Source organism: Drosophila novamexicana, unplaced genomic scaffold (genome assembly GCF_003285875.2).
Source record: "Drosophila novamexicana strain 15010-1031.04,08,12 unplaced genomic scaffold, DnovRS2.1 tig00000986-arrow-arrow-pilon, whole genome shotgun sequence".
NCBI lineage: Eukaryota > Metazoa > Arthropoda > Insecta > Diptera > Drosophilidae > Drosophila > Drosophila novamexicana.
Window position 1 is genome coordinate 502,068 of NW_020824835.1, and position 27,340 is coordinate 529,407.

At 39.7% G+C, this 27,340-nt stretch overlaps 1 protein-coding gene across 1 annotated transcript; it reads right to left on the reverse strand.

The window, feature by feature from the left end:
- Nucleotides 1–432: 432 nt before the first annotated feature.
- Nucleotides 433–27,181, reverse strand: LOC115765603 (neuronal PAS domain-containing protein 4B; the record flags this gene model as incomplete). The annotated part of the gene is made up of 11 exons (XM_030709255.1): nt 433–561; nt 824–1,980; nt 2,038–2,191; nt 2,512–2,618; nt 2,706–2,890; nt 5,909–6,187; nt 9,477–9,566; nt 11,115–11,182; nt 14,308–14,489; nt 23,544–23,981; nt 27,147–27,181. Coding segments are annotated over 11 exons (2,709 nt in total), but the record flags the coding sequence as incomplete, so codon positions are not given.
- Between the last annotated feature and the right edge of the window lie 159 nt (nt 27,182–27,340).

Consider the following 27,340-nt stretch of genomic DNA (forward strand, 5'->3'; position numbering starts at 1 on the left):
TATATTGGTAATAAATATTGTTTATAAATATCTTTTCATAAATAAAATAATTAACCTAATTTGTCTAGAGAAACAAAGTACAAATACCGATACGAAAAATACTCATAAAAAATGTCATAAAAACGCCATTAAAATGGTTTACAACTAATAGAGCTCTTCTGCTTTTCCAGGTGCTTATCGTAAAACTAATTTTCAAGCCGTATATGCAAACTATAGGCATATACACCTATTATATTTTAATGTTTAAGCTTCAAACAAAATTGCACAGAAAAAGGTTATATGAGCATTTTGTACTCAAATTAGTTAGATAGCTGGAGCTGGCCATTGAATAATGCTTATAAACGATATCTATACTACATATTACTATTGTTACTATTGTTTTTATTATTGTTTTTGTTATTGTCTGTTTTCTTGTTGTTTAGAGTAAGATACAAATAATTTAAATGCTAAGATGACAAGTGGCAATTAATTTAAGTGTGATTATCACCTGCCCGTTGCACGCCGAGCCGCGCTGGGTATTTCCGAGCTTTGCATAATGCGCAGGTCACTAATTTTTTGGATCTGAATTGAGTTGATTAGGAATACAGAAAAGAAGAAAAAAAATATATATGTATATATTTTAGAGAGGGCGCATAAGCGTGTCATTTTGCTAGCGGAAGCGCAAATTCCTAATGCTGGGCGCTCCAGAATATCAAAAGATTTAACATTTTTTGTTGGATATGTTTCTGTTTTTGGGCGCTACTTTGTTTTTGAGCTCTGAATTAATTAACAGTTGGTCGCCAATTGAACGCTGATTGAAACGTGCCAATCAAATTGTACTAACCTCTATCCTCGACCGGTTCGTTGGCATCCGCACGACCCGTGCCCACCATCGTTTCAGCGGCAAGCTCCACACGCTCCACATGCACACCGTGATGTGTTAGCTGTGTATGCTGTGGATGCGGCTGCTGTTGCTGTTGATGTTGGTGCTGCTGATGTTGCTGCTGTGCCGCTGCCAAATGCTGGGAGAGATGCTGGTGATGGTCTCCAGTTGCTGGCGACCATTGCTGGTAGGCAACCGGCACCAGCGGATCCGACATCCATTCAAAGCTGAAGGCTGGTCCGATTGTTTGGGCGCTAATGCCGCCATGATGGGGCGTGGCACTGGTGGGCGTGGGTGGCGTTGTTGTTATGCAGGGACTCAGCTCATGCGAGGAGCCAAAGCTATCCAGCGATGCCTTCTGCGCCGATTCCGACCAGGGCGGACTGGGATTCCATTGTTCAATAAAATCCGCCGGATCTGGCGGCAGCGTCTTGTTCAGCAAACGCGGACGTGTTGGCACAATGGTGGCATAAATCACCGAGGCGGTGGCATCGCTGCTGCTGGCTGCCACACCAGCTGCTGTTGTAGCATAAGCAGCGCCCGGATGCAGTGCATAACAGTCCGGCTCCGGCGTGATAGCTGCCGCCGGTGAACGCTCGGCATGCAAATAAAGCGGCTCCAGTTTGTTACGCGCTCGCTTCTTGGGCGGCGGCGGTGTTGCCGACTGTGTGGACTTTTGACTGCTGCCGGCGGGCGTGCCGTTCACTTGACTATAATCTACAGGCTCCGGACCGGTGCCCGGCTGATAGCCATATAGCTGTTGATCCTCCTTAAGCTCAAGTGCGCCTTCTGCATGGTAGACGCCCCCATAGGCGGCACCCATATGCGGATGATGGTGATGGTAGGATGTTGCTGCCGTTGTATGATGGTGATGATGATGCGCATGATGGCTGCCGAATACGCTGGACATGCCTGCCGTCGCGCCGGATATGCCCAGACCAACGCTGGTGGCACCGCCTCCATGCGGCTGCTGATGCGAACTATAGTAGCCGGTGGAGCTGCTGCCAGGCGGTACACGCATAGCACTGTCCAGCGGCATGCCAAATTGTATCTTCGACTGCACTGTGTAATAGTGATACAGCCAAGAGTTGGCCAGCATTATGGAAGCCTCACGATCACTAAGAAGGTTTTTCGCTATTAGCAAAGTTCTACTACGTATGTGGGGCGTTACTTACTTCAGCACCTGGTTGGTGCACACAATGACTGGCTGCTGGGTTGAGTCTGGACTATCTCGCACCTGGAGTACCACATGCACCCAGGTGTATTCACCACTGGAGCGCTGCATGCGTACGAGCAGTATACAACTACGATCCTGTTCCGATTGCGTAACTAATAGGGCGATAGATATGTTTATGAAAACAAGGGAAACTGGCCGGAAAATGGTTGCAAAACTAAGTATAATTCTAAATAGAACTTAGTGTACTCAAAATTAAAAAGTTGAATATAATAGAAATTAAGATAGCTAACGCTTTACCCGATCGATAAAATGATATATACTGTAGTGATACATCAATTTATAAGGCTATTAGATCGTATCTGTGGACAAATTAGATTTCTAGCTCATCTGTTTGATTTATTAATCGTGAACTAGATTCCCCCTCTTCTATTTTCACATTGGTTACCTGAATATAAACATTTTCATGACTTACTTAGCCTGTGTTTGCTTTGAGCCTCGCGTAGATTTTCGCTGTGTATCAGATTATACCAGGATGTGCCCTGTAGCGACGCCTTGTCATACCCCAAATGGAACTCGCCACTGCAATGAGAATGAAGAATTTGCATATGGAATGCATTATTAATGAGATTTCGATTGGGCAAATATCCCGTAACGAGCAATACTTACTTCTTGTCGATGTGTGCGATTTTCATATCCATGGAGTGTATGGTGGTAAAAACATTGGTGGCGCCCTGCACCACACACTCGCGCGTCTCAGGCATGGCGATGGGCGTGCAGGTGGCTAAAAAGACGGGCTCGTTCCGACTGCAGAGCGGCAGGAATGACAAATAGTGACCCTGTACCAGAACGACCTGCAAAAATAAAACAGACAGAGAGTGCGACTACAGCTTTGGCCAGGTTCGATATTGTTGTTGTTGTTTGAGGCGGCGGCTCCCACGAAAATTGGCGCGCACGTTGTCGCCGCTAGTTGTGGCCATTTTTGGGCTGGCATGCTTCGGGCCTCATAGACATTTTACTCTGATTCCATAATTTAAAAAAGGCAATCACTGAAATGTTTTTTGCCAGCATACGCAAGCCGGACGCCAGAGTCACATTCACACACAATTGGAACTGCCTCAACACACACACCAGGCAGTCTCAATGGAAGTCCCAGACCAAGTCTCAGTCTCAGTCTCAGTCAGAGCCTCAGCTATTGTCTCCCAATTAAAACGTGCCTGCATTTAGCTTTCCATTGCAATTGCATTTCGTAGCTTATGGCCGCTTCTTCTGCTTAAATGCAAATGCAGCCCGAATCCCAAACCGATTCCGATGCCGAAACCGATCCCAAACCATCGATGACGCAGACGCCGTTGTTGTTGTTGTTGCTGTTGCTAGTTTGGTAAATGAGACGACCTTAGGCTGGGGAGCAGGCGCCACTGCCACGGCGCTGTCGCCATCGTCTGCTCTTATTGTTGTTGTTGTTGCTGTTGGGGGTTTTTATTTTTTGTCTTTTGTCTATGCTCTTTGCTGGGTACTAGCACTGAACTATGCTGACCTCATTCATAATTATTTATTGGTCCATTTTTATTGCATATTAACGAGTGCCGGGTGAATGTGCCGCATTTTGGTTTGCGCTCTGGGTTATCGCTGCCAGTTCATGTGGGTCCAAATCCCTGGCGACATTCTATGGCTAAATATTAAAACTCCAAACATTTAGTAGAACCTATCCAAAAGTTTAAGATATGTAAATTGAAACCTAAAACCCGTATAACTTCCGCTTATTTTGTATTTACCAAATACAAATTGGGTTCAGCGTGTGAGCCCAATGAGTAATACACTCAATTTCTTTACATCATTATCCAATTAGACCTTATACTGAATAGTGCAATATTATTAATTGCGGTTTAGAAACAATTTAAAAGTGTGACCACAGCTGTTTGCAAAAATCCAAATATTCTGATATAATTTATTGCTTAAGTCACATTTTAAACTATATCTCTATATGTAAAACTGTTGTATGGACTGTCTTGACTGACTGACAAATTGGTGAACAACCCGCAGTCCAAACTGTAAGAGCTCGAAAGCTGAAATGTTTACAATTGCCTTATGTGAAGGTTCACGCTGAGAAGGGGTTTTGGGGAATACCTCCGGCAAGTGTGGAAATTTCGCCAAAAACGCTTGTATCAAATTTTTTTTGCTAAACATCTGATCTGCCAAAAATCCATTTTCACTCTTTTCGCAAAATCTACCCGTCTTGAATGTCTTCTTGGTTCTCTTTTCAGTGGACTTTATTATTCGTCGTAAAACGACGAATCCCAAATTTTAAATGAAAGCAAGTAATGAGACTGAACAATTAGACCCGCAAGTGGGGGTCAAAGTTTGTATGAAAAACGTCAAAATCAAAACAGACACATAATTGTTCCTTGTCAACTTAAGATTTTTGGCCTGTGTTGTTTAGGTGTCTGAGCGATGAACGAGAGGCCAATGGTATAACTACAGCAGCAATTTTAAATTTAAATAATGTTGACTTATTTCTTTCTTATTTTAATGCCGTGCATGCTCCAACCCAGTGGGTTAAGTAGCCCGGTAGGCTAAGCATCGATACACTGAGCACGAAGCTTACGTATTGAACCCTTTCCAATAAAAGCTTGCTCGAAACTTGAGTAATTATATTGAAAAAACTTAATTAAACAAAATTCAAGATTAAATCTAGTTAAATTGGCAGTTATCTGAGACCCATGTCGCTTGTGTTATTTGCGCTTCTGTTGGATTAACCCTTATGCTTAAGTGCCTCTTTAAGCTAGTGTCATTGCAAGCATAGCCATAGCCTACGACCTGAATTACTTGCTGTTATCTTTATTTAGATGTAACATCTTAAAGTTTTTCTAAGAGCCTACACCAAACAGCAGAATGCATGTGGGTACATGTGGTGTCATAAGCTGAAGCTGGGAAAATATAAGCCACAGAGGCAACACTTCCTGCACCTCATTAAAGTGCCAACTTTCAACTTAATTAAAAACGTTTGCAGCAACTGTCAACGCCTCGGTTTATCTCCATAACTCTCAGCGCACATCTGCGCACTTCAAGCGCAAATAAAAAAAGAAGCAACAAGAAAAAATAAAAAATGGCAAAAAAAATATATATAAGATATGCATAAAAGACCAGCGACCGCCCACAAGATTGTGACAGCGCTCCATACGGTAGCATTCACATCATTTCAACGCGTCTTCGTCGCGCGGCCGCAACACGTTGACAGATTTGGTCTTGTCTGGTTCAACCTGCCTGCCTGGCTGCCTGCTGAGCCAAGTACTTGGCAGCCTGGTTGACTGGCTGCCTGGCTGAATGGTTGACTGGCTGACAACTTCATATTGTGCTCGCATTCATTTATATTGTTGCGGCTTCTCTGTTTCTTTTTTTTCTTTTACGTCATCATCAACATGTTGCTGATAATGATGATGATGATCAGAAGAGGCGGCCAATCAGAGCAGTCAACAGCAACGCGGCACCCACCCGTTCCACATCAACTGTCATCGTTTGTCAGCTTATAGTAAAGCGTATCGCTGTCTGAGTGTCTGCTAGCTAGCTAGCTAGCTGGCTGGCTGGCTGGCTGGCTGTGTGCCTGGCAAGATGTATGACCAGCCCGGTCTGGCCAGCCGGTTGGCAGACGACGCATGCGCGCCCGGCTCATGCATAATTCATTGCGTGGCTGTTGCTGTGACTGCTGTAGCTGTGACTGCGACTGCGACTGCAGGCTCTCGGCTTGCTGGTTTCCAAGTGTTACACGCAACACGCTCCCAGGTGATTCATTCATCAATTTCTGTCAGAGACTACACGCGCTTACTCATATACACACACAACGCGCTCTGTGTGTGTCTGTGTGTTGCACTCACCTTCTGATCACCGAAACGCATTTGCCGTCGCGCATTGCGGCTAACATTCATGCGACAGAGAAACATGCGATGCTCTCCCTCCAGACTTGAGGCGCCGCCAGTTCCATTGCTGGCTGTCGAATCGCCAACCCCGACGCCGACACCGACACCGACGTTGCTGCTGTTGCTGCTGCCACCTGGCTGCGGTGGCACGTTCCGATTTAGTTCGGCTTGTATGGTTGCGTGATCCTGTTTGTCAATGATATCGTAAACGGAGTCCCCATGTATAAGTAAATCCTCCTGCGAGCAAGTCAAAAGAACAGAATATTGAATTTGATGAACAAGTGTCATATTACATTATGGTTACAACTAATTGTGCCGATTTATCTCTATGTATAGAACTGTTTGTCCTGACTGACTGACTGATTGGTGATCAACGCACAGCCCAAACCGTAAGAGCTAGGAAGTTGAAATTTTGCTTTCAACTGTGAAATCTTCTTAACTTCAATTTAATAAACATGTTTAATCCAGACTATACGAAATATATTAGATTTCAATAAGCTGATAATAATACAAAAAAGACACAAAAATTAAAAAGAAAAATTTTTTTAAAGCCTAGTTATAAATAAAATAGGGTAATAAAATAGGGTAAAATTTAGAAAAGCTTGGGAAATTTCTTTAATGAAAATAAATAAAATATTTCAAATTTAATTTCGCATACAAATTGAAAACGTAAACAAATTATTATATTTATTATTAATTGTACTACTGTTATAATAAATTACAATTAAAAATATATTTCTATTACAGAGAGATATTCTCAGATGAAGAATTTTAAGTGACATGTATTTAATAGCAATTTATTGGGATGACAAATTTAATTTGTTAATGATATGTCAGCTAATGCAGTGCCACTTTCGCACGGTCATCGGCTTTGGGGCTGGCTTGTGCTTTTGTTATTGTTGACAATTATGGCCAACACTGAGCGAGCGATAGACCAAGCGATCGGCCAATAAACAATGCCATGTTGTTGCATTTGTAATTTATTTATGGCCGCTGTCGCTACATGACATATGACAATGGCAACTTGTTTTGGCAATATGCAAAAATCGAATTGGAATTATGATGCCCAAACAGCAGCAGCAACAATAACAACAACAACAGCAACAACAACAACAACAAGAACAACTACATCAGGCGGTAGCAACTGAAACTGCAACAAGGCCTTCATTGACATTTTTGGCAGTTTGTTAATTAACTTTGCTTGTTGTTGCTGCTGCTATTGCTGTTGCTGCTGCTGTTTTGGCCGTTAACTAACTGTGAGCTCGGCTTGCTGCCTGCCACAAATTAAAAGGTTGGGCAATCCACTTTTGGGCCCGCTCATGTGAGCAGTTATTGTGCCGTAATTATGCCAACACATGGCATACGGACAATTTATGAACTCGCTTGACCATTTAGCTGCTATTGTTGTGGGTGTCCCCTGATAAGGCCTGGCCCAAAGGCCAAAGGCTGTCAAGTGTCTTGCTTGCCAATTGGCCTGCCAGCCTCTCTCTGTGCTTGTGTGTGTGGGCTCTTGTGCTACACTCGCCTTTGACAGGCCTTAAAATTGTAGCTCCTATGTTGGTTTCCATGTCTACTCGATATGAAAGTTAGTCCAGTCTCAGGTAAGTGACGTTGCTTGGGCAACAAGTTGCCGGAAAACTATTGCAACTTGAATTTGGCATTGGCTAACAAATGCAGTGCCTTAAAGTTGCCTTTTAAAATGTCATCACTATTGTACTGCTAAAAATGTTAAATATATTATTTGGATTTTTGATTTAAAATTTTTTTTAATTGAATTATTGAAATGCCTTTGCATATTATAATTAAAATTAAATTCCACAAACTATTTCTCGCAAGAGTTAGGTAACTTAAAACATATATAAGATTAAAAAACTGTTTTAAAACCACTTTTTGTTCTCCGAAGATAAATAAAAGCTGTTTAGATCTTACGCATTTTTGGATTGAAGGCCAATTCTCCAGAAGAAGAAGAAGCAAAGGTCAAAATGAAAGATATTGACAATATTTCTTTAAAAATTGATTAATATACGGCAGTTCTATATATATATATCTATAGAATAATATAAAACTTGCATAGCAAAACGTTTGATCAAATATAAATGAATATTGTTATTTTTGTGAATTTTGTCACCTTGCGACATACTCAAAATACACTTTTAAAAGTCAAGATTAATAGTTCAATTACGTTCGCAGACATCCACATTAGATTTATCAGTACCCATTCCTTAGTTATTTTTTACTCTAACAGAGTAGCATATCCACTTTGGATCAATCTTTTGCAGCGAATGAAATGGTTAACTCCTTAAGTATTGGAAGGACAGGTATATATATTTCATGCCCAATATTACAAATTTGTCATTGGCAAAAAAAATTTAAAATTTTTTTATATTTCGTCGCATTTACTTAACGTACTATTCTCAGAAAGAGTGCTAAAGTGTTTTTGAAATTAAGATCATGCTCTCTAGAATAACTTTTGAAAATATTTATATACATTTTTTTATGATCAAAATTGATAACGACTATTTTATAAGATTTGTACACATATACAGCAATTCGACAGTAAAAAACACCGACAACTGTATAAACAATCTATGTATCTAATTTTGCTGGGCACAACTAGGACAGCATGGAATATGATTTATCGGCAATATGCTGCGATTTCTCACAAGTTTTTGACAGTTGCTGCAGTTGCAGTGCAGAAAACTCATACGCCCCCTGCGCCATGGTCCATGCTGGAAAGCTGCAGCAACCGGTGAGGCACATCAACATTCAACAATCTCTTGGCATATATGTATACGAGTCAGAGGTTGTACCTTTGTCAAAGTCTGACTGTTTGTTTTAGATGAATAAGTAACTGCACTCGCACTTGTGTATTCGTATTAGTATTCGTTATGTAGAACGGAGATATGTCACATGTGCTGCATGCGAGTGCATTTATATATGCAGCTCAGGCACATATATTTATTTAGCTTTAGTACTTCAAATGCAAAGTGAAAGGCCACGATGTATAACCTTGCTATTTAAGCAGCGTAAACGTGCGATAAACAAAACTTGAAACAGCGGCAACAGCAACTAAAACAGCAACAACAACAGCAGCAGCAGCAGCAGCAGCTAACAAAGTTGAGCTGTTTGCAACAGATTTAAGGAACTTTTGTGTAGTACAAGCAGCAGATTTATGTAAGCTCAATGAATCGAGTCTGTGGCAGTCAGTTGTTGCTGACTTGTCAACGGGAGCAGCAGCCAGCCGACAAACCAGCAAACGGCCAGCAAAAAAACTGCAACAAATATTTGTTGTTGCTGGGTCGACATCAATGTTGCTGTTGTTGCAGTTGTTGCTGCTGTTGTTGTAGCTGTTGTTGTTGTCGTCTTTGCCTGTTGTCGCTTGTCAGAGATTTGTATCAACGGCTGTAGCAATTTTAGCCAAAAACTTTCATAGACTGCGCTTTTCTAATTATTCGCGCAAATCGTTTTTGTTCCCTAAAGCGAACAAAAAAAAACAAAAAATAAAGAAAAGAAAACGTCAACCTACCATGGAATGTCCCAGGTACTCGGCAGCATTATCCGATATATAGAGCAATTTGCCATTTTGTGTGAGCATCATGAGAAAGCCGGAGAGTGCCTGTAAGACAAATGAATATGTTTTGTACTAGCTGGACATATAGGGTGTTGACAACTTAAGACTGTACTAAAGAAAAAAATGCTCAAATCTATAAATTTATTCTTTTTTTAATTTTCTTTTTTTTTTTAAATCAATAAAGAAATAAAGAATATTAAAAGATTATAATGTCCTAAAGTAACCTTTTCTTTTATAATATATTTGTTTTTCAATATTTACTAGTTTTTAGAAGTATACACACATGGAGACAACTAGGGCTGTGCTGAAGAAAATGTATTCCTTAATATATATGAAGAAAAATTAGTAAAATAAAAATGTAAAATGTAAGATTTAAATATTTTTTTTTTGTGTTAATCTTCAAAAATAAAGATTTCAATTAAATTTAATATTTATAACTACACAAGAAATTCTGAACAACTTAGACTTAATTTTAATCAACTTCGAATTTACAACTTGCCATTTACAAGAGCAACAATTTGAGAGTTTATCTATTGAATGTAGATGTTGAAATCAAATTAAAGTATTTGTGAAAGAAACACCCTCTATTAAGTTGGCCAAGAATTGTGTTGAAAATGCAAATTCATTTTCGCGTCTGCGCACTAATAAATTGTTAGCCCAAAGAAGTTGCCGGAGTTGACAACTGGAAATTGACTCTGTTAGCTGCTATCCTGCATACTTGTACCCAAATATACCTATATATTTATATATGTGTATTTAATTCAGTCACGAGTGCGCACAGGTATGTAGATCAATCTGCCGACCATCGCCACAGTCGCAGCAGCCAGTGGCAGCGGCAGGCAGCTTGACTGACTACTGACTTCTGACTACTGTCTGCTCTGTATTGTTGCTGTTGTTTTTGGCTAAGAGCAGCATTTATTGTTTTCTTCTCCGTTTTTTTTTTATTATTTCTTTTATTTTGGCGCAGCAAGTGGCGGTGGCTAAATGATTTCTGGCTTATGATATGCCACAGTTGTTGCCATTAATAGAGTTGTTTTCTCTGGAACTTTCGGTTCACTAGTTGAGTTGTCAACGCGCCTCAGTTAAATTGAGTTGTTTTCAACTGACACAGTGGCAGTACCAGAAATTTTTAATTGAGTTGCCAACGCATCATTTCTTGCATCTTGTAAAAATGAGATAAACGCTACGATTATCCTCCTTTCTCATTTTGAATAAACTAAACTGATTGAATTGGTGACACTTTTAAGCAAACAGTAATACATACAAGTACAATTAATGGAACAACAATAAGTGATAGGGATAATAAAACATTTTTTGGGATTATAAGATGATTTTATATGCTTCACATGCAAATTAATGCAATTTTCAAAAATGTTGGTATGAATTGAACTCGTTGTAAGTTTATCTATTGGTATTTAAAATGAAACTATGCTTAAAAATATGAAAATTCAAGAAATACATAATTATTTGATACATTAATAATTATTATTACTTTTAAAATTGTATACTTTTTTAAATGTAAATATATTATTCTCTGCAAAATTTAGAAAATTTCTATATTTTAATCTATAAATATGTTTATTTTATTCCTACCTTCGAGAAGCCAATATTTGGTGTTGCTGTCTGATGATGTTGATGCAGCGCATTGTGACGCTTGAAGACTGCAAACAAAAAATATAAAAAAATGTATTAATGTATATTTAATTAATTTAATTTAATTTCAGCTATTGACCTTTAATGTCTTTTCACAGCCGCGCCCAGCTACATTCGCGCCTAAGCATCCGCCTTAAGTTAGAGGTAAATCTGTTTGACTATCTTAGATTTTCCCATACCTCTCTGTGGGTAATTTGTATGCATACAACTCAGCGAAGCTAATTAAAAAAGTATCTGTTAATAATAGACTTGGTCTCTGACGGCGATTGTTAGATGCAATTGATTGTGCATTCATTGATTATATTCTACATACAATAAGCGACGACGATCTTGCATTACAAAAACAAGTGAATCACAAAAAGAAAATGTGTCATTGTCACTGAGATGGCAACAGCAACAGCAGCAGCAGCAGCGGCAACTGCAGCAGTAAGAATAACAACAACAAAGCGAAAATCAACAGCGATCACTGAGTTCAATTGCAGTTAGCAGTTTGCAGCTGCGCCGCAGTCAGCATCAAGATCAATTATTTTTAAAACACTACGAGATACTCCCGCACCTGGTAAAAAGGCAAAAGAAACAGTCACATCAACAGCAACAGCAGCAGCAGCAGCAACAACAACTGCTACAACAATCACTGCGGCAGCAACCGCAACTGGTAATTTCATTGAACTTGAACGGAAAGGCCATGAATGCAGTCAGATTTTTGCAGTGTTTTAATATTACAACAATACCAAGAAATCCGTTTGCGCAAACAATTTTGAATCGATTGTTAGCCAGGTTAAGGCACTCAAATAAAGGGCGTGGCCGCATGCCGCCCGCTTGAAAGACTCATTGGAAACTCATTAAAGCGCTTGCGTTTAAATATCTTGGCCGTAAATTTTCCGAATTGACTCTTGAATTTCCATTAAACTCTTATCTGCTTTCTAACAATTTACTTTAGAATTCATTATTTGATGAACAAGGTTCTTTTAACAATTTTAATTGGTAAGGTATTTAATTTAAATATTCCTGGTTTAACGTGTATCATTTTTTTGTTAATATTTAAATATTTTTATTAATTTTTTTGTTTACTTTTACTTTTTAAATTAGTATGAATTTAAATCTTGAATACAATATAAATATTTATATAATAAGTACTAGGCCTTTTCAAATCGAGCTGATATCTATTTTATTATACCCTGAATTCATTGAAAATGGCTAAAAAGGGTATTTTGATTTTGTGCATATGTATGTATATTCTTGATTAGCATCAATAGCTGAATAGATCTGTCCGTGTTGAAATTTTGAAAGAGTGTCCTCCTAGCTTCTTACGGAATTTCTTTCCCGTTTCCAAGCTATCGATGAAAATCCATATCGAAATAAAGTTTCTTGGGAAAATCCCTTTAGTTTTAAGAGCCAGAACCACAAAATTTGACATCTAGCTTCTAGAATGGTATATACTGATCAAGTATCTTCGATTTTTTGGCTACTGCCACCACCTCTCCTTTTAGCGTGTGCTGCATTTGGTATTGATTAAAGAAGATCCACGGTATTACCGAGTCGGGCACTCCCGACAAGCGTCCTCTTACTTGTTCCTATTTTAAAATATTGCGTTTAAATATTACTTCTTAGCCGCATTATTGCTTGCAGGCTGAAAAAAAGGATTGACAAACAAGCTTCAAGAAAATTATATGAACTAAGAGTTCATGCAACTTTCATAGTTACCAGCCGATAGGGTATTATGGGCCAGCGAATGAAAATGTGCTTAACAAGTATTTTCACAATGCAATTCAAGCCGTCGGCTAATCTGCACAAAACGTTGCGCATTAATAATTGTTTTGTGAAAACTCAATTTGGTTTATAAATATTTCATTAATCGCATATCTCAACGCGCCGCCCCAGTCCCAGCCTCAGCCAGAGATACAGCCAGAGTTGGAGCCACACCCACAGCAACTCACACCCACAATCACAAAAAAAATATAATGCCCTGAACTTGAAGATAAGCCGCGTGCGCTCAGATGTTCCATAACAGATGCGATAGCGTGCCAATATTAACACAATTTGTGATTATAAATGCTTTTAAACGGTGCAATGACAATGAACAATAATAACAACAACAACAACAACAATGCAAACACACACACACACACACACCCAGAGCAAACGACAAGCTAACAAACGCCGACAATTTCTCACACTTATTGCTCCAAAAAAAAAAATTTAAAAATAAATAAAAGTAAGTTAGATCCAGCGAGAGCGAGGGAGATGGCAAAGAAGAGAAAAAAAGCAGTACTTAAGTTTAATTTTTTGCAATTTGTAGAACACATAAATCGCACATTTTGATTTATCGCAATATTTATAGCAATGCAAGGCAGACGTCGTTGTTACCATTGCAATTGTGAAATTGCCTTGGCTAAAGGGGAGCGCAGCTGAGGCAGACCGGGCCTAGCGTCGAGTTCACATGGCCTGGCAAAGATGCTCGCCAAGTTAAGAGCCAGGCCAACAGCACAGTACGGTTTGTACGTATTTGTATGCGTGTATGTGTGTGTATGTGTGTGTATGTGTGTGTATGTGTGTGTGTGTTATCTATGGGTCTTATGTACCGCACAACGCTAATTTGAAAAACAATTTTCGTAATTATCCACAAAACAAAAATAAAGAGCGCGCAATGCCTGAGTTGAGTTGATCTCGTTCAGTTGCGCCTGCGCATTGACCTGTGCGCATGCGCATTAAAGGAGGATGAACATTAAATAGAGGGAGAGAGCTTGGGTGAGGGAATGCCAGAGATCGAAAACTGGCTGCGGCACTGTGGCAATTTGCAGCCTGGGTGCGTGCCTAGACGCTTAGGCAATTACTTGGCCAAAAACAATTTCCAGAGACGGAGACATAGACATATGAATGATGTGGTATCCCCACCATAACAACTACAACTACAACTAGTCAGTACTATTCAGTGGGCACCCAAAGCTAGCGGTTGTTTTTGGCTAAACGAATGCCATGGCGCATGTTTGGCGGCGTGGGGTCCATGCCAAACTCCATGACTCATGCATATTCAATCAACGTGCAGCCAATTATCAACATGCATATGCAGCAAGCTGCAATACCCCTTCCTGTCTTACCACCACTCCTCTCCTCTCCATTCCACTCCACTCACCTTGTTGAAAGTAGTTGGCTTTGCGCACATAGACACAGACCAGGGCCATCAGCTGCAGCTGCGACAGTCGCTGGCGCGTCGATTGCGGCAACGGCAGCAAATCCCGCAGATTGGCTATCTCCGCATTTATAAGATCGCGCCGCATCTTCGAGGCGCCCTTCGTCGATTTGTTTGCATCGAACCTGCAAGAGACAATAATCAAAAGATGGTTATACAAACGAAATATAAAAACAATTAGAATATATATGAGCACGTTCACAGCTACAGCTTAATAATGGACCTCGCCGACACTGGCCATAGGCGCATATGTTTTCACAGCCTCCAACTGGCAACTGTTGTATGCTTAACCCATGGCAATGCACTGTGCTAAAAAATGCATGCAACAAGAACATGTGAGTTTTTTGCTAAGGCATTTGATTTTCTTAAATAATTTTATGATTTTATATTATAATATTTAAGAGATGTTTTTGATATAAAAATACAACATCTTAATCGTTCTGTTTAGAAGTCAATTCCTTTACAGGGTCCTTACACGAGATTGAATGCGGATGATTTACTAAGAGAAGACACATAAGTAAATGATATTTCGCATTTCTGTTTGTAATTTGCGCAAATTGTTTCTCAAAATTGTCAATAAATATTCTCTTCACTTATTCAATGTGGATTCTAGGTGAAATTTGTTTTCGGAATTCTATTATAATTCTCTTCGCATGCATATTTTAAGCTCGTGGTTTCCTACTTATTATATCCACAGATATATTTTCTATTTGGCATATTATAATCAATCAACTTTACAGTATTTTATACACGTTCCCAATATATTTTTTCTAAAAATCGAAAAACAAGGATTCGTTTAAAGATGTTTAAAAACATTGTTAATGTCAGTACGTTGTTTAATTAAGTTAATGTAACTCTTTAATAGAACGCATTTTATCATAACTGCAGTTGGACTCTTGCATATCATTGAAATTTAAAAATTTGTTGAAATTATTTGGGTACATTTGGAATGTTCCAAGTCACTTTGTTGTATGGTGTATCATCAAAGGGTTAATTTGCTCGCACATACCAAAAGCGCATGCGAGATGCATAAATAACTCATCGCGCATTTAAAAATCATACAACTAGCTGCTAGTTGTTGCAGTTGTTGTTGCACTGTTGCACCGCTGGTCGATGTGGGGCACACTTGCCACATGCCTTGTGCGGAAAATTGTACAAGTAGGTTGGTCAGTTTTGCTTGGTAGGTTGTCTGGTTGTCGGGTTGTCCGGTTGTGCGCTGGGTTGCTCAGTTGCTTGAACGAGGAGCGCCGGCGAGCACGCGGCGGCGCAAGCGTTTAGCGATCTGTCCGTGTGTACTTTTGTGAGCATATTATTTACAAGGTTGAATTCATAAATCATAAATTTGTCTTTTTATGCAGCGGCGTCGACGACTGCGGCGCACGCGGCGTATAAGCATTTTAGTTTTTTTCTCTCTTTTTTATTATTTATGCTGACGTTGTTGCCATTGTTGGCTTTTGGCTGGGGCATTTTGCAAGCGCTTGATAAATATTGGTAATATTGTTGTAATAACAGCAAGTGCCCGCGCCTTTCTGGCTTTCTCAGACGGGGACTGCCATTTTGCCGCTGTTATTGCCTCTAAATGGCCATGTTAACATTTAAAACAATCACACACATGTATCTCTGAGATACACATTCCCAAGTGTGTGTGTGCGTCCACGTTGCATGCAACAAACTGTTGCCGCATGCAATGCAAACGAGCGCCACGGCCACGGGACCGTCTGTTTTGTCTTGGCCTGCATCCGATCGCCTTTGCCAGGCGGCGGCATTTGCCAACAGCCCATAATAGAACAGATTTGAGCCGAATTGAGTGGTCGGCTCAAGGGGGGGCCTCAACATACACACACACTTGCACACACAGACACACAAGCACACACTCAGAATTAAGTCAAGGTGATTTGTACAATTAAAACGAATATTGATTTAAATGCTGCGATAGTCGCCTGAGTTCAGACAACATATGATTGGATTGCTTTCGACTGGCAATGCCACTTGGCACTGGCATGGGCAGCTAGTGGGCGTGCTCGCTTAGTGTTGGTGAAGGGTCGCACTAGTTGATTGGTTGACTGATTTTGTCTACATTTCGTACTTGAAACTGTTTGCATTGCTTGACAATGGAATAAACTGGGCCTATTTCGAATGTTTCGCTATGTCCAACAGCAATCCAATCTATAATCTCTTATAGAGACGTAAATTAACAATTTTCTGTCCACAGTTATATTTATAACAAAAGGAGAGAGAAAATGCCAACATTGCTATTTTATTTATTCGCCACGGAAAATATTTTGTCTAGTATTTATATAGAGGTTATTTTCCACACATAAACTAAGAAATCTTTTTTGAATTTCACGCTATTTAATTTATATAAAATGCCGAAGTTAAATACATATGCATGAGCATGAATTGTACTTAAAATTTGAACTCAAAATCAATATCTGCTACTTAAATCTATGGACCGTAGGCGAACCATCCTCCCACACTCGTTACGGAACGCCTGCCAAGGCAATTCCCAATTAGCTGAGTAAAATGCCAGCTAGTTGGCCGTTCTGGGCAGCTGGCAGCCTCTACGCCTGCCTATTTGTGGCATAATTAATAAGTTTTTAAATATTTATCATAAACAAGATGCCTGCTCGGGTGATAATATGATAATGTTCATCCATAGTATAGCACGCCAAAAAAGACGAAAACGTGTTAATGGCGACAACAACAACAACAACATTGGCAACAACTAAAAGATTTATAAGTATGGAAGCCAGAAAACTCCCGCGCATCTTTGGCTTGTAATCTACATCAAAATTTATCTGAGCGAGGTTCAGGATGAGGTGGAGTGAGCGAGACATGTCATGTCATTTCTTAATATATCTATCGGTACCTTGAAATCTGCACTAAGTAGCACCAAGTTGTTGCTGTGTGTTGCTGCTGCTGCTGCAACTACTTACTGTACAAGTTGTTGTTGCTAATTAAAAGCATAAACACGATTCTTAGCGAGGCGTCAGCAGCCAACCTGTGCCTGTGTTTGTTTTTGTGTTGGAGGCGGGCGTAGGAGCTGCCTCTCAGTTAAAAATCTTCCACCCTCATGGCTGCCAGAGGCAGTGCCGGTGCCACCGGTGCTGGTACTGCCACTGGTAGCTGCCACATGTTTAATCTCAGAGCGGCAGTCAAGATCTTAATCAAGCTACTTGGCCCGCAGTTTGTTTTACGCTTCACTAGCGAGAGATATCCAACAAAGTTTACGTGCTCCACAGAAATTAGGCGCAAATCTTGTTGTTGTCATCATCAGCTCAGCGGGCAGCAGGCAGAGGTAATATGCAATACGCAATACGGAATACGCTCACAAAATAAGGGCTAAGACTCGGGCTAAAATATACCCGTCGGGCCCACTAATTAGCACATAAAGCTTAAACATAATGCCAAACTATTAAGGGGAAATGCATTTTAAATGCGCCTCTTTGGTTCGATCTTTAAGTTTTTATGGCGTCCCTCAGCGCCATCGTTAAAATCCGCAGCAAATAAATCACAGGCGCCCAGGGCTAACAGCTGTATCTGCATCTGCATCTGTAGCTGTATCTACATCTCATCTGCTTACACACACACACAGAAAAATACACAGGTATCAATCTAAGGCAAGTTTTAATATGCATGGGGCGTCAGTCAGCCCAAGTCAGTATTGGACTCGGCACAGCCATGGATAGGCCAAGTCAATAGCAATTGCGGCCAACAGAAACACGAAATTTGCGCAAATTTTTATTGCACTTTTCCTGGAGCGACTGCGGTTTACGAATTGTCTAGGCGCACTCGCACCTCATCTACCTCGCTCTCTTCTCTCTCTCTCTCTCTGTGAGTGTGTAATTTGGGCGAGTTTATTTGCCATATTCCCACGATATAGTTGGGTCCAGCTCAACGCTGCGGGCAGCTCTAATGATTTTCTGTGAGGAAAATAGTGCAAAACGGTGCATAATGAACGCGCGTTCAGCATGCAAAGCGGACGAACTGCCTGACAGACTAGACTGACAGACTGGACTGACTGTCAGACTGGCCTGTACTGGACTGTAATCCTATACTGAACGAACTGCGTTGAACCCACGCCCGACCACCGCCAAGTTGGCGCACAATTAATTGCCAGGCGCCGCACAATGCTTTTCTGGTTCGGCCCCAAAATTTCTTGGAATTTCTGGGAAACACTTGTCGGTCCTTCATTCCACTGCCCTGTAGGAGTGTGTGTGTGTGCGTGTTTGTGTGTGGCTTATTGTCTGCCACAAAACGCAACGCGTCTGCGGCTGCGTAACCCGGTGGCAGTAATCGATACCTTGCTGTGCCAGTGCCGCTTCAGCTCCACACAGATTAACATCGGCGACGTTTAGTATGCAAAAAAAGCCAAAACAAAAACCGAGAGGGCAAAAAAAGAATGAAAACGATCCTTGCCACGTTTAAGTTGGCCATCTAATAACCATGGGGTGCTGCTGTTGTGCTATGCTACGGCCTTTAACCAAATTATATGGCCCGCCGCCGAGCGCAGCAGCAGCTCCGAGGTGTATCGCTTGTGTTTAGTATGTGTGCAAAGGTGGCAACTCTTTGGGTTTCTGTTTCTCTTTTTTTCAAGTATTAGTTTTATGGATTTGTGATGATTTTCATTTAGCTACCTGTCTGACTTTTAGGCTGCCAAAAAAATTTTAACAATTATTGTCTGTTAATTCTGTTCTTGCAAGTATAGGTATTAAGTAATATATATGTGATGTGCTAAAAAAGTGACTTACGATAAAGCGATTGAATAGAAAATTAAAAAGGATTTAACAAGTCAGCAGACATTTCACATAAAAAAATAGAATTTTATAATTACTTAACATTGACTTCGAGCCGACCAGCTTAACATTTAGTTTACACTAAAAGCTGTCAAACATTTTGTCATTTAAATAATTAAATTAACAAAACTTGAGAGTTTTTCAAAATTTGTATTTCGTTTCCGAAAATACGCTTTCTGCAGTTTTTAACTATGCTAAAACAATTCTGAATGTAAGAATGATTGATTAATCGTTTTATTTTTTTTATATTATACGAGATGCTTAGATACCTTTGTTTGAGAAGCGCTGAGAGAGGCTGTGATTGAATAAATTGTCTAATATATATATTTTTTATATGTGCAATCAGTTTTTATAATATATTCTAAATGCTTGAGAGAAGCTTGTAAGTGTATGTTTAAGAATCATATAGAAAGGCTATAGTTAATAAGCACATAGAAAAGCATATAGCTTTGAGCTAAGTAAGCTCTAAAAATGTAATGAAGTATTCTTTAAAAGATTAAAGTCGTAAGCTCTTATTTTGGGACTTTATTACTTACTAAAAGTCTTTTTTTTTTATTTATTTCATCAAAAAACAGTTTAGTGCGTTGTTGCTCAGCCATAACTTAGATAATTATGGCGGCCTGTATTGCCTCTGGAATAAATATAAACGTTATGTGCACAGGTTTGTTTGCCATTTGCCACAATCAATTAAGATAACTAAAGTTACGACGCCGATTGCGGCCATCCATATAATTTAGTGTGCATAAAAAAAGCTGCTACGATGATTGGTTAATGCGGTAGCTACTGTTTTTTATGTTGATGCATATATATTACCAAAGAGCAGAAAGGCACCACAGCAACCCTGGCAAGCAGCAGAGCCGCTAGTATTTGAATTCATTGCCAGAATACACAGGGAAAAATGAGGAGGAGGAACACAAAAAGAATGAAGTGAATTGCTATAGCTGATGCTCTCATTGTGTATATGTCCGATTGGAATCTTAGCCACAATTTAATGATGGACTGCCAAAAGCACACTTCGACGTCATCATCGACAACATCGTCGCCGCCGCCGCCGCCGCATAATTTTTCATATTTTTATGATTTGTTGCTACCGGGTACTAAACCCGTTTCCAGAGCGCTAACCATGGAGCTGCTACCGTTGCTGCATTTGCTTTCGATTATCTTAATTTGCGTGCGAAACTGACTTTTTTGTGCCGTAGCCGAGTTGCTCCCGAGCTGAGACAGCGGCAGCGGCAGCGGCAGCGACTGAGGCGTAAGCCAAACCCCAAATTGTGTGTGTACGGAAATTTTCCCATGACTTTGGTTCTGGCTTTGACTACAGCTTTCAGCTCGGGCTCTGGCTCTTCGGCCTCTACATTTTGCCCGGCGGTGGCTTGGCCAGAAATTACCCAACTTAGCCGAGCTCAGGCTCAGGCTCAAATTCAGTCCCAGACTTGGACTCTGAAACTCTCTGGATTGATGGTTGATGCGGCTGCTGCACTTTACCGGCAGCAGCAACGGCAACGGCAACGTCAGGCAATTAGCACAAGGATGCCGCAGCTAAATAATTTGACGCGCCTCGGGGTTAGTTTTTGGTTCGAGGCAGCAGCTACTCCCCGCCGCCTCAATATGGAGGTGGGAGCACATGGCGCGCTTACATATTTGCTCAGCATTTCATATCGAGCAGCGTTTGAGGAAAAACTGCTCAGTCATAGGAGGCGCATCAATTAACTTGGACGCGCGTCATCAAATATTGGCTCAAAGAATTAGATGCACTGAACAATACAGAGCTATCTGGTCTAAATGCAGTGCACTGGAATTGGAGCCACAAATTGTTACTGCGTTCGAGGTAAATAACTTGCGCCGATACCGATTCGAAATGTGTTAATGAAATTAGCAGCATAAAATGCTGCCTGCAACGTTACAGATACAAATGTATCTGCGGCCGCTAATTGACAAAATTAACACCATTGGTCGGCTGGCTGGCTGGCTGGCCGGCTAGGCCGGACGGCCGACCCCACAATACGCAACAACGTTTTGGCTGGTTTCACTCGGTAGGAAGCACTCAATGCACTTGGCCAGCTCCATTGAAATGTTGCCTTTTCCTTAGCGTTAGCTTTGGCTTCCTTTTGGAAGTGGTTCGCTGTCTGTTTGTCTGCGTTGTTGGCTGTGGCATGTGTTAAAAATTTCTTGGCTTTAATTAGTGTTATTTATTATTTAGAGCATATTGATATAGTTTTCGTTGTTTAACGGTTGTTTGTTTCGGTTTCATGGCGCTGCCACTGCAGATTGTTTACTCGCCACTCGCTAAGCGTAGAATATATTTATAGAAATCCATGAGATTTTATGGATGAAGCCCATATTTACACATTTGGCTTTTATTTGTGCTGCGCGTATGAAAGAGTCGCGCGCCGTTTAAACACACAATGAAATCTTCCGGTGAAAATTGTTAAAATTGCTACATTTCGATATGGGAATTTCAAATATTTCACTTGCTAAGTGGCTGCCCTGAATGGAAACTGCGAGACAGGAACCTATTGAGCTTGATTGAATGCATCGAACTTTCATAGTGTGTTGATCGAGAGAGAGGGAACGGAAACTAAATATGAAAATGGTATATAGTTTTCATATTATATGATATGTTTTAATTATATAGATGTATATTTTCTAAAAAACCCGCTTGAATCATGTTTTATTTATTGCAAACAGCATGAACAAACATCAATTAATTTTATAGCCTCAAACTAAGAAAATCTAGTTAAAAATTTCTATATAAATCCATTCAATACAAATCCATTCAATTATCAAAAGATAGTTTTCAAAAATTGCGTACCATTCGTTATTCCGACTATAAGTGTATTGGGGTTTTATTTTATTTGCCTTTTTATGGAAAAAAAGTCATAAATGACCTAATCCTTTTAAATTAATTTTTAATTTATAATTGCTTGTTTTATTTAAATTTTTATTATATAGAAGTTGCGTTGCCCAAAGTTGACATATTTTTGGATACGTTCCATGCTTGAGGTCTAAATTTATTATTTGCCGTCCCTAAAAGTATTTTAATATGAGTCAAGATCTTTTCCTTTTAGAAATATGATTTGCCGTGGATTGTGGCAACTACTTTGGCTTAAGGGTTTAATAAGAGTGAAAATATTGGAATTCATGGTTCGAACGGGTTTAGTTCAGAAAATGGCCTCAAGATAGTAATATCTAGGTGCTTTTGGGAGAGGAGTTATGCTTGGGCCAAATAGAGATTGATGGCAAAACGATCAAAATTTGTATGATTTTGCCAATGGCTTCCGCTAACCAATTGGCCGCCTGGCAAACAAGCGCACACCATTGACAACAACAAAAACAAGAACCACAACATAAACAAGAGAGGAACAAACACAAACACCCACAGGTAGCACCCACTCAAAAGACAAAAGGCAGACAAGCGGAGGCAAGTCTCTGTAAGTTGCAATCGGCAGCATCTGGGGTGTGGAGAGATAGTGGTAGGAGGGGCGGAGCCATCAGCAGCATCACACGTGAGTTTTACACATTTCAGAAGCAAACGGCCAACAGACGTTGCGCCAGCATCCCACCGTACGGTGAGTCTCGTCCTGGTGGACATCGTATCGACGACAACGTCGTCGTCTTCGACTTGGTCCGATTGCCAGCGTGGCAATGTCAATCGCACTGTGCGGGTTTAACTTATGGCAAAACATTTGAAGCACTAATTAATTGGAGCTAAATAAAATGGCACAGCAGCCGCGAAGGAGGCGAACGAGTGAATTTTGCGAGTTTTCGCTTGTTTTTGGCTTTATTTTGTTTGTGTTGTGAATTTCTGCGAGAATTGTAGTACGGCGTTGGCGCTGTTGCTGGTGCTGGGTACGCACGGACTGGCCATGTGGAGACGTAGTCTGCTGGAACTGAGCAGATTACGAGTGCCAGATAAATGTGAACTACAAGTTGCCAATACAAGAGGCCATTAAAACCCAGCAGCAGCAGCAGCCTGCAGGCCACAAAAATAAAAATAAAATCCCAGCCCCAAAGAAATTGAAAGCAGCGCGAGAAGAAAAGCAATGCTCTGCAGTTTCTAGAACGCATAAAATACACAATCACACACACTCACTCACACTTGCTTACACACACACACACACACACACACACACACACACACACACACACACACACACACACACACACACACACACACACACTCGTATTTCAAACTGTATTGACAAATATCGAAGCGTGCGAAACAAATTGAAATTAAAAGTTTGCATGTTGCGCATTTTTGATGCGTTGCTGGCGCTGATTTGTAGACCCTGAAAGCCAACCAGATGCCGAGTGATAAGCCCGAAATTGGAGCTGTTTGTGTATAGGTTCTGGTTCGTGCTTTAAATTGGCGCTAAGACTTACCGTGTAAACATGCCGGCTGCCTGTTGCTGCTGTTGTTGGCTGGCCTGCTGCTGTTGCTGCTGTTGTTGCTGCTGCTGCTGCTGCTGCTGTTGTTGCTGCTGTTGTTGCTGCAAGTGTTGCTGCTGTGACAATGTGGTGGGCTCATGTTGCTGGAAGTTATGATGCGTGTGCATATGTTGTTGCATGTGATGTTGCTGGTGTTGCAAGTGTTGCTGTTGCTGCTGATGTTGCAGCTGCAGCACATGATGATGCTGCTGCTGTTGTTGCTGTAGGGCATGCGCATGAGTGGGCGTGGCTAAATGCGTGACTGCCACTGCTGCTGCGGCCGCTGCCGCCGCTGCTGCTGCCGCTGCCGACAGCGTTGAGCCGGGCTTCTCTAGGCCACGTTTATCTGCGTACATTTCGTAGCCGGCACGTTTGCAAATATTTGTGCAGTTCCTAAAATTGAGAATGACATCGACAGTTTTTTCGATTAATAAACTCGTTTAAAATTTGTCTAAATTCTTAAGCCAATAATAATGATAAGCGTAATATCAATCAATATGCGAGTCTTAATAAAAGTCTGCAGACTTTTTTCATTGCTAATGAAATGAAGCAACAATTGTTGATTATTGGGACCAGCGCGCACCATTACACACACTCGCACACACACATGCACACACATGGACTTGAACTGAAATTGGTCCAGATTTGGTATTGGTATTGTTTGAATTGTGGCCAAAGTAAAAAAGAGCGTATTTTGAGGGCGAGCCATCTAAAGAATTGATTTGCATTGTTGTTGCTCGGTCAACAATTGAGCCGTTGAAAACGCTCAGTGGCATTGGGAAGCGATTGAAGATACATATATTTTCAAATATATGGCCATATCTGAGCACTCTCCCAACTATCGCATCATGTATCGGATCGATGAGTTGGCAGTTTCATAGCTCTGTGCTGGATTGCATAAGGAAAATGATTTATGGCATGTGATTCGACATAGAGTTCGGTAAGTTGACGCCGAGGTTAACGAAATGCTTTACAAGAGTTATACTAAATACTCAAATGGGTTTCAGAGCTCCACAATAGATTAAATTGCATAAGCGTAAATGATATTTAATTTGTGGTAAATGAGTCACTTTAAGTGTCTCAAATACAATTCCATGAATAAAAGTCTCTCTTTGGGCCTGTTTAAAATTCGATTAGGCGTTCTAGACGTGTTATGCTAAATGGTTGAGCCTATACATAACAAGGCGCACATCAATTTGATGACGCATTTAAATTTAAATAATGTTTTGTTTTTTCAAATTTAATGGAAAATTTGTCAGCTTTTATGTGTATATTAGATATTAAAATGTTATTTATGGCGTTTTAAAAAAAGCCTGTATAATGTGTATCATTGTCATTATAAGAAGCGTCTGGCAAATATTTTTTATTAGTTTTCAAGACTTATACGTTTTTACGAAAAAATAACAAAACTAAATTGTGATTCGAAACATTTTATTGATGTACAATAAAACTATTTGAATTTAAAATGTCGATTGCAATTCCTGATAAAAACAGAAAAAATTATGACATTGATTTCAGTAACAATTAAAAATACACAATGAGATTTGATTTGATTTGATTTAAAAAAAATGGATTTGTTTAAATTTACATAAGCGTTGTATAGAAAACAATAATTGCGAAGTTGGATGAGCCTTTGTAGATATATATTATAAAATAACTTCATGTTACATTTTTATCGCAAAGTATACAATATTTTTTTAGCAAGGAAAAACTTGATTCGTTTGGGTTAAAATTTACAAAAATTATCTGGCCTCAATTTTAATAAATTTAATCAAATAAATTCAAGCATCAAAAACACTTAAAAATTCATTTCTTTCTGAAGCTTCAATTATACAATAGCAAGGAAAGTTAATTGCAACGAGAAAGTAAAAATATATTTGACAAGCCGAATATTCAATACCCTTGTAGACATGGTCTTACGGTCTTGCAGATATGTGAGAATAATGCAGCTCGTAAATGCTGAGTTTGATGAAAATATCTTGATATACAGAATATTTTCCATACAAGCACCTACCTTTCGACTGATCGTTCCTATCAAAGCTATATGATAAAGTGGTCGCCTGTTGATAAGATTTTGCATATGTGTAGTGAGCATGCTGAAACCTAGATTGGTCATGATATCATACTAGAACCTACTTTTCGACCGATTGTTCCTATATAGTGGTCCGATTCGGCCAGATTCGACATATGTACTGCGTGCAACAGAAAGAAGGACCTGTGCTTAGTTCCAAGACGATTGCTTTAAAACTGACAGACTAGTTCGCATAGAAACAGACAGACCGACAGTAGATGCTGATCTATATATATTTATGATCTATATATATATATGGTGATATATATATATTTATGGGGTCAGAGGCGTCTCCTGCTATGCATTGCACAAACATTAGTTTCATTTAGTTTCGATATACATTATTAAATAATGTTAAGCATAAAAAAACAATTAATATTAAATTTTATTAGCAAAGGAACGTGGATTTGTTTGAGTTGAAATTATACAAATTAGTTAGTATTAAGTTTGAAAAAAATGTAATCGAATAATACAAAATTAATTCAAGCATTCAATTTGTAGACATTGGTAAACTTTGAGGGCACTTGAAGAATTTAAACCATGAACATTAAATAAACTAATTAGTCAAAACTCTCGCCAGAATATGCGCATCAGTTTAAGCGTTCATCTTTCTATATATATTTGTGCTAAACAAATAAGTTAAATGAGCTACTACAACTAGTAATATAACATATATTGGTTTAGTTGCATGACAGTCTCTCTCTTTATTTACGTTATATATTTTGTCTTTTTCCTTAGTAAATTTTCAACTTTTCCTACGCACAAAAATACCTTCTCCACTATCACTTTCCATGTCATTGCGCATGTGAAAACCTTGGATGGCACTTTAGCTGGCGCCAAGAAGAAATCTCGATATGCTTGTTTATACAAATATTCTTTAAAATGCAACAATTGAAATTAGTTTTGTAAATGAATTTCAATTTTGTACTTCAATATTCACTACCGGCTGCGGCCATCTTCTGTGTGTGTGTTTTTTTGGGGCCCGGCTTTGGCGGACTGTATCTCTCTGTCTGCCTCTGTGGCTGTGCTTGTATCTGTGTCTGTGTATATGGCTTTGACTGGTTGGCCTGGCTTAGTTGCAACTCATTGTCAAGTGAACTTATCAGAGTTGAAAAAATTTGTTCGAGTTGACGTTTGGAGTGCCATCGAGTTGGTGCTTGATTTGTTTGGAGTTGTTTGAATAGGGACCACCAAAAAGTCATTGAATGAAATGAAGAACTCCGAGATACATTTGTCCGTGTGACCATATATGTGTGTATTTGTGTGTGTGTGTTTGTGTGTTGACTTTTGTTGTGGCTACATTTGCTCTGTGATTGTGCGCAACTGTTGGCTTGCTTTTTAAGTATTTTGTTATTTGATTTCTATCAAAGTTAATAATGAAATTGGTAAATCGCGTTTTGGTTTTAGTTTTTTTTTTATCTCTCTGCGCGTGTGTGCGTTCGGGCGCGGGTGCGAGCTTTAACTGGGACCTTGGGCTCTTTCCTTACCTTTTCTCGAAAGATTTAATTTGCGATATCCATTGGGTACAGCAGCAGAGTACACAGCGTATACGTTGGGTATTTTAAAATGTATTTGCTTAATGCTTTTTTTGCATAAATTATAATTTATAAATCTTTCGATTTTTAATTTTGTTTTGCACAATGTTTGGCACTTAAGCGAACTTGTTGCTGTATTCAACAAT